Source organism: Nannochloropsis gaditana, assembly GCF_000240725.1.
Source record: "Nannochloropsis gaditana CCMP526 unplaced genomic scaffold scaffold883, whole genome shotgun sequence".
NCBI classification, from domain to species: domain Eukaryota; class Eustigmatophyceae; order Eustigmatales; family Monodopsidaceae; genus Microchloropsis; species Microchloropsis gaditana.
In genome coordinates, this window is record NW_005803070.1 from 2,608 (window position 1) to 10,884 (window position 8,277).

The 8,277-nt window shown below is 49.7% G+C and overlaps 2 protein-coding genes across 2 annotated transcripts; both read left to right on the forward strand.

Annotated features, from left to right (window-relative positions):
• Positions 1-1,117: 1,117 nt before the first annotated feature.
• On the forward strand, positions 1,118-4,853 carry METY (O-acetylhomoserine (thiol)-lyase; the record flags this gene model as incomplete). Its single annotated transcript, XM_005853454.1, has 12 exons — positions 1,118-1,167; positions 1,291-1,316; positions 1,491-1,620; positions 1,942-2,081; positions 2,278-2,444; positions 2,664-2,774; positions 2,956-3,061; positions 3,241-3,317; positions 3,692-3,796; positions 4,005-4,087; positions 4,272-4,393; positions 4,696-4,853. Coding segments are annotated over 12 exons (1,275 nt in total), but the record flags the coding sequence as incomplete, so codon positions are not given.
• Positions 4,854-7,133: 2,280 nt separating this feature from the next.
• Positions 7,134-8,104, forward strand: NGA_0455700 (4-hydroxybenzoyl- thioesterase family active site protein; the record flags this gene model as incomplete). The annotated part of the gene is made up of 3 exons (XM_005853455.1): positions 7,134-7,359; positions 7,464-7,629; positions 7,921-8,104. 3 exons carry the CDS (start codon positions 7,134-7,136, stop codon positions 8,102-8,104), a joined length of 576 nt encoding a protein of 191 aa, XP_005853517.1.
• Positions 8,105-8,277: the final 173 nt, after the last annotated feature.

Below are 8,277 nucleotides of genomic sequence, written 5' to 3' on the forward strand. Positions count from 1 at the left end.
ACTGGAACCGGAAGCTGCCGAAGGGAACGGAGATATAAAGTACACCTGATGAATATAAGTGCGATTCGCGGAGGCTTGGTTTCGCATGACAAATTGGGAGGTCACTAAGCGTGATGCTATGGTACTAGAACCCACACTCAGGCTCGATTTGTCTTTGAGAGCCATAGATGGTAGAATAAGATCGAGTTCATCACGGTCTAGGATCAAAGCTAAGAAGTACTGTAAATAACTTGTAAATCGGAAAAAGAATCCTTTATGTTCTTTGGTTCACTTTCTTTGGGTAGTTAGATAACCCACATACAATACCATTATTCTCAAACTCCTCTAATGACGCATTCTCTCTTCCAACATATTTGGAGATGCCAAAACTTTCCAGAAAGTGTACCTGCGTATGTTTGAGAGGCGAAGCCCAGTCACTGAGGGGGCCATTTTTTTGAGTTTGTTTACAGTAGGGTGTTTTTACCCTTTGTTAGGAGGACTTGCTTGTGTGAAAGTGTCCGAACAACCGCTAAGTCTCCTTACCAGTCGAGGCAGGAGCATTTGATGGCTCAAATCGACCACTTCAAAAGCGTTGATAATCAACAGGCGACGTGCTTGACTTATTGTCCATCTCGAGTTCACGATGTGAACACGACTTCTTTGCCACAGAGGCTGAATTGTTTTCTCATCACAACGGAGGCAAGATAGAACAAAGCACCAAATATTATATGTCAGGTTGCATGGACCATTTCGAAAGCGTCTTTCCTCTCTCAAAGGCTTTTTTTTATGGGAGGTCATAGTAGCCTAACGCAGCGCGAGTTGAAGTTTCCGTCTGCCTGTTCGTCGTGATCCAAGGGCAGATGTTTGGGCAGGTCAAAAGGACTGATGTGAGATTAGTCTGGCCATTTAAACATGCATCTATCGAGTTTGGGGAAGGCTCTCCATGCATTTGGACCTTTTTGAACGGTTGCTCTAACATTCTGGAGTTCGGTATTAGTATAAGTTTAAGGCAAGACTTTGGTATGCCCCTTACCAGGACATATCTTAGGAATATAAAAATATATAAATATGTCTGCATGTCATGGACCATTTTACTCATGTCAGGTAGCTTTAAATGGAGCCATTGTACAACGAAGCCCAGCCAAATATTGAGGGAGACGAATGTAGCGAAAAAAGGGCTGAATATAGGTAAGTGCGCCAAAAACCTATTCCACATCAGGTCCACGTACAATAAGGCAACGATAAATGGACCCATTATTGTTATCAACAAGCCATTTTCATCAGCTTCTCATTGATCTCGCCAACTCACAGGTTTGAGACCCTCCAGGTACATGCAGGTAAGTATCTCTGTCCAAATTGTGACAATCAGGTGGTCATAACCGAGTTCTCCATTTTGGAGGCTTTGCACTCCATCCACAGTATAAATCCACCCTTTCACTCCCACAATGGGCTTCATCTAAAGGCACTCTCATTATATCACCCCTCCATGATCACCGCGGGTGCCTTGACAGGACAATCCCCTGACCCGCATTCCCTCTCTCGTGCTGTCCCTATCTATGCCTCCTCGTCCTTCGTCTTCCGAGACCACGAACATGGTGCCCGTCTCTTTGCTTTGGAAGAATCTGGGAACCTGTACAGTCGGTAAGACTCTTCTTTTCGGGGTTTAAGAAGTACGTGCCCGGAGCTCTTTTAAATTCCTATTCTTCCCTACCTCCCTCATGGATGTTTCTATTCCAAAGCGTGTCCTTGTCCTACACGTTCCGTGCGCGTAGTCATACTTGTGTCCACGACGTCTGCCCTTTAATAGTTGTTCTTGCTTTTCCTCCCTCCCGCTCCGGCATCCTCACTGATCAAGAGACCAGGAAGGCACTTATCCCGCACACACATTTTGTTTTTAATGAGCTCAATTCAGGCGATTTGTCTCACCAATTTCTGCATCCTTTTGCCCCCCTCCTTGTGCAGGATCATGAACCCGACAAACGACGTGTTTGAAAAGCGGGTGGCGGCTTTGGAGGGCGGGAAAATGGCCGTAGCTACGGCCTCGGGGCAGGCGGCCCAGTTCCTAGCAATCGTGACCCTCGCACAGGCAGGAGACAATGTCGGTAAGCTTTGACTGGGTTGATTCAGGCTTTGTATGAACGTACCAGTGGCCGGTGTTGTCCGGATTTGGACGCAGGTGGAAAGAGGGGGATACCACGGAAGGAACCTCCGGGTACCACGCATGGAATTGGTCACGCCTGCAACACCTTCCTGGCCTTAACCCTAAACCCAAAACTAACACCACTTCTCTTGGTGTAGTGTCCTCGTGCTCTCTGTACGGCGGCACCTACTGCCAGTTCAAAGTCTCCTTGCCCAGGCTTGGTATCAGCGCTCGCTTCGCTCCGGATGACGATCCCGCCTCGTTCGAGATGCTGGTGGACAATAAGACCAAAGCGCTGTATGTGGAGACGCTAGGCAATCCTAAGGTAAGGTCAACAGGAAGGCCTCTCTGCAGCGTTTGGACAGGAAATTTCCCGTGAAAAATTCTGCAGCTTCATGTTGTATCGCAACCGGCCACGGCATGTCCTTTTCCACTAGAAAAGCTCCTTTTCTAGGAGAGAAGCACGCGTAATCAAGGCTTGTGACCCGCGAATTTTCCTGACGTAAGACGTTTACCATCGAAACATCTTCTTTCTCCCACGCAGTATAACATTCCACGATTCAAAGAACTGAAAATGCTGGCAGAAAAGCACCGGATACCTTTGATTGTGGACAATACCTTCGGCGGTTGCGGGGCCATTTGTCGCCCGATTGAGGTTGGCAGAAGCTTTAATCTCCGTCCCTGCCCCCCTTTCCCTTCTGCTATGGTTTCCCACGGGTTCGAGTGGGTGTTCATGCGTTTCTATGCATCAAAAGCATGCCTGGGCATTGCCCTTGCCACCGTTGAAATCGCCGCGCGTGATATTGATTGGTTTGCGCCAACTTTACGTACCACAGCACGGCGCGGATATTGTGGTGGAGAGCGCGACGAAGTGGATCGGGGGCCATGGCACGACCATTGGCGGCGTGATTGTGGATGCCGGTACCTTTGATTGGAGCAACGGTGCGTGGGGCAGATGGAAGGAATGCTCTCTCCCTTCTTGTTTGCTCTCCTCTCCTCTTTCGATCTCTTCACACACATGTTTACGTGTTCAGGACTCAGGCGCGGCAATTGACGCAACAGCCAATTGCCGATGGAGATTCACCTATCTATGCTCTTTATGCATTTTTTTAAAATCCTAGGAAAGTTCCCTCTGTTCACGGACCCTTCTCCCGGGTACCATGGCTTGAAATTTTGGGATGTCTTTGGTGGAGAGAAGGTAAGGGTTAAAATTTGTGTTTCCTTGCTTACCGTCGATCAGTAGTAGGACACTCGTTGTGAAGGGGGTGTGACTATGGTTGCAATTTGTGGTATTAGCACATGACCGAAAATCTTCCTTCCGCCACGTGCTCCGATTCTGCTGGGTTTGTAGATCTTTCCCGACGGGAGGCAGCCTTGTCCAGCGTCCCATTCCGATGCAACCAGACGATAAGCCATTTCACTAGTCCCTCCAGGCTACAATCATGGCGCGTCTGTAGTCACGCATGGGACTCAACCCTTTGTCGATCCTTTTGTAGTTCTTCTCCTCGTGGAAAAAAGCCCCTGCTTTCTCCCATTTATGTTAACATGTCATCCATCTCATCCCATGGCCAGAGCGTCCTCGGTTTCAACGGGGCGTTTGCCGTTCGCGCCCGTGTGGAGGGACTGCGGGATTTTGGTGCGTGCCAGAATCCCTTCGGCGCTTTTCTGCTATTGCAGGTAAATGATGCGGGGACTTTGTCCCAAGGATTTAAAAAAAAGATAATGCAGAGGGATACTTTGTGACTTTGGTGCATCTATGGCGGAGGAGCAGGCTCTATATGTCCCGCCCATCTCTCTCTTGGCCGCTTCCTTGATGGTTGTCTACAGTCATAACACTGATACGCCCTTGTTTACGATGGTGTTCCTCCCCCTTTGCCTGTAACAGGGTCTAGAAACACTCTCCTTGCGCATCGAGCGCATCAACCACAATGCCCTCCATTTGGCGCGCTGGCTGAAAACTTGCTCTAGGTAGGCGGGCAAGGGGAACGACCGGGTGAAAGGGAACCCACACGGCAGCAGGATAAGGACAGCGAAGGGAGAAACGAGTGGAGACACAGTACAATGTACTGCGCTTTCCATCTTTCTCGGTGCCTTTCACCCGCAAGGAGGATTCTCTGACATCGCCTCTCGCATTTCGCTTCCGCTGCAACAGTGTGGCGTGGGTGCGGTACCCTGGTTTGCCGGAGCACGAGTCCTATGAACGGGCCCGACAATATTTCAGACCAGGCTTGTTCGGTCCTGTCCTGAGCTTTGGCGTGAAGGGGGGCCGGAAAGGTAGGCTTTCGGGGGTGCTTATGGACGCGGTGGGGGTTGCTCTCTCGTTGGATCGAAGCGGCGTGCGGTGCGCTTGGTGCTTCGCTTCCCTAGAAGGGTGGTTGATCACGGATTGACGATTTGCTGGAGGTGGATGGCCATGAGGGGTTTGGTATGGGTTGTCATAAAAGCTCCGATCCTTTCTTTTTACGACACATGCCATCATGTGCGTGTAGAATACTGCTTTCCTTACCCCCCCCTTTCTCCTAGTTACTCTCACATTAGTATCTACGACATTCACCGCCACCCACACCTCCATACAGCGGGAACAATCTTCATCAACAGCTGCGTCCTCGCCTCGCACCTAGCCAATGTGGGGGATGCCAAGACTCTGATCATCCACCCGGCCTCCACGACACACCAACAACTCACCGAAAGAGAGCAGGAGGGGAGTGGAGTCACGGCTGATATGATTCGGTAAGTCGTCATGTCTCCTGGGTAGTGCTGTGAGCCCCTTGTAAGAAAGGCATGGGGTGAATATTGCGCGAGCCGACAGCCACGGGCGAGATTGCTGGAGATTTTGGAGATTGTATGATCGTTGCAGAAAGTGACGAGTACATTCGGGGATGGTATGTTATAGGTCGTGAGGTGTTTTCACAGGTTGATGGAAGAATCCAGCCCAGAGTGTCCGCGTCCGATCGGGCCGATGCAAGTGCCGTTCGAAGATGTCCTTTTCCAGGTTTCCCTTTGCACCGAAGCAAAACAATGTCACTACACCACTATCCATGCACCCATGACTGCTTCCCAACCCGCATCTTACAGGGTCTCCGTTGGCATTGAGCACCTGGAGGATATCAAAGCAGATTTCGCCCAGGCACTCCGAAAAGCAACAGCGGAAGATGCATGAAAAAGAATCACATGGTCCGACGCTTAGGTTCTGGTCGAAGCATAGAGGCAGGTACGCCCCAACAATGATGATCAGCTGTCCAAAGACCACAAATGTCTGCAGGAATTTGGATTATGACGGCAGAGAGTGTCCAAGCTTCCATAAGGGCAGAAATAATGAAGAGCAAATGTGGTAGTCATGACGAAAAGAAAGTTGTAATGAAGAACATCGGCTGAGAACGGTATTGTGTGGAGAAACTTTCCACGGAAAAAAGAAGTGGTGTACTCCACGCGCTTCCGCGCTTGCGTGTTTACTGTGCTTGTTGGCACTGAAAATCGGCTATTTTCAGAAATGCTGTTCGCTATTTAGAGTTGGCAAGTGGAAGTCGTACTACGAAGGTAACAATAAACACTCAAGCGCCTGCGTGCTTTGCTATGCTTTTTTTATTGCTGACAGAGGGCAAAATGCTGCATTTTGTGTTATCAAACCACGCTTCTCACTCAACCAAATGGCAAGAATAGGGTAGAAGCCATTGCAAGTAGCGCGCTGGCTTGTGGGAAAAGATCTAAAGCCTCTTCATGGTGCCGGATACATGTTATCCATTTCAACTGCGACATACTTGGGGGGGGAAATAAAGGGGCAGCCGTACTATACATAAACAGCGTAAATTGCACTGAAGCTTGCTAGGGATGAGGGAATATTATGCTCGCTATGTAAGTGGGGTCATATGGATATTGTCCGCAAGGTTTTAAATAGATGATCCCTCCTTCGGTGGGAAAGGGGTCACCCAAATTGGCAAAGTGGAAGGAGGTACGTACGACTTGAGTTTAAATTTTATCACCGACTTGGGACGGATATCCCTGGCGTACCATCCCATGCTGGTTTTGCTGCCTTACACTGTCCTATGACGTGGACTACGAATCATTTGGACTTTGTCCTAAAAGATAAAAGCATACATTCTTGGAGCAGCGGGTGTTGGCCAGAACAGAGGCCGTGCAGAGACACAGCAGATTCATGTATAGGTAGGTTATAACGTTCGGGCTCGACATGTCAAGGGTCTCGCCCGGACAAAACACACCATTTCGAGGAGAGAAAAAGTAAACGACATGGTACAGGTCGCTCGAACACCCGACTTGCAGTAATAATCTGCCGCCGAATATCATCCTGACTTCCTTTTATGAAAGAAAGCTAATGTATAAATCCTCCGAGCTATGGCTGCTATAACTGGATAAAGCTCATCTTTTCGGCGCGAAGGGTCAACCGTCAACACTCGCCTTACCTCTCCACTACATACGTAAACAAGACAAGAGTCCCTTGGATTTGAATATGATGGATATTTCTACTTTGTCTCTCCTTTGTACATGTGCGTCTTCTCATGTCGCATGATTGTTTGCACAGTACGGGAGATAAATACATTGCAGAGCTCTCCTGGCTACGTACCCCACTTCGATCGGCTAGGTCTTAGGTTTGCCAATTCTCGCCAGCAAGGCAAGAAAAACACAAGTTATGCGATTTAAGACAATTTTAAGAGTCAAGAATGAATGTGTGGTCATCGTAAAAAGGCTGACCCTTGGAAATCAAGACATGAACGGGTGCGAACCAATAGTCTCCTCGGCCACGCCCCCGCATTTGACTACAAAAAATAACCACCACAAAATAGCAATCCATTGTGTGCTTTGTGATTTGAAAAGATATATGCAAAAGGGACCTTGCCGTGGAAATACTCATTTTGTCCTTGTGCTGCCTGCGAAGTGGGTTTCTGTGCAAGCACATGCACTCAAGTTTTTTTTCCCCCACCCGGTCATAAATTATTTATTGAACAGACCGGTCTATGCAACGGGGCTCCACCAAAAAGCTTTGTCAGCCACTATCGCCATGACAATGTCGACTGCAGCCTTTCTCTGTCTGATTGCCCTTCATTTTGTGTTCTTAATCGACGCCTTAGTCCCCTTCCGAAGCCTCTTAAGCGTGCGAAAATTGCCGAGCAGCACCCGATATGGAGCTCCTGTCTGTACCACGAGCTCAGGAACAAAAATCGACGGGGATGTGGAAGGGAAAACAAGCCTCGCTTTGGGGGTTTTCATACAGCATACCGACAGATGTACGTCTCCCCCTGCCCTTCCTCCTTTTCCCCCTTGCTTCTTCTTCTCCTACCTCCTGCCTGACCCCGTATGACTCACTCGAACTTCATTTCCCCTGCAAAAGATGGCATGGTGTACCATTCCAACTATTTACTCTTCCTGAGCCGGGCGCTCTATTCATGGTTGGGGCGGCATGTGATCGTGCAGCTCGACAATTTCAGGTTCAAGGCTTCGGCCAGACTGGGTCATGACGTCATGGTCGACGTGACACGCACGTCTGACAAACCCAGGTGAGGAGGGAGGGAGGGAGGGTGGGAGGGGAAAGGTTTCGAAGCCAAAAGATGCGGAAGGGAGGGGGGAAGCAAAGGTAAGGCTTGAGTACTGGAGCGCTCTGCCACACGACGGCATGAGAGAGAAGGAAGGGAGAGGACGTCGATGCTAGTTATTATGGAAATGGCCTGCACTGTGCTGACCCGGTGAATACACATGCTTCCGCAGCGTTTCGAGGCCTTGGTGGTGCGAGTTCCTACCTCATTTCCCCTCTCCCTCCCTTCCACCTACCTCTCCCCCCTCCCGCCCAGTTTATTTTCGGCGAGCATAAAGGAGAGCGAGGCACCGCACACCACTTTTATAACAGCCAATATTGTCGCATACCCCGTGGACGAAGGAAGGAAGGAGGGAGGGAGGGAGGGAGGGAGGGAGGACAGGGCACATCAGTGGTTCGTGCCGGCGATATCAGACGACGCAGGATTGCGTGAGGTATGAAGGGAATAAAGAGGCGTATAGATTGAAAGGAAGGGAAGGAGGGAGGGAGGGAGGGAAGGATCGACTTGAATAAGCGAGATAGTTTGAGCGATGTACGTCCTCCCCTCTAGCCGTCTTGCCCGGTCTCTTGCTTACTCCCTCCCTCCCTCCCAGTAGGACACTCGTTGTGAAGG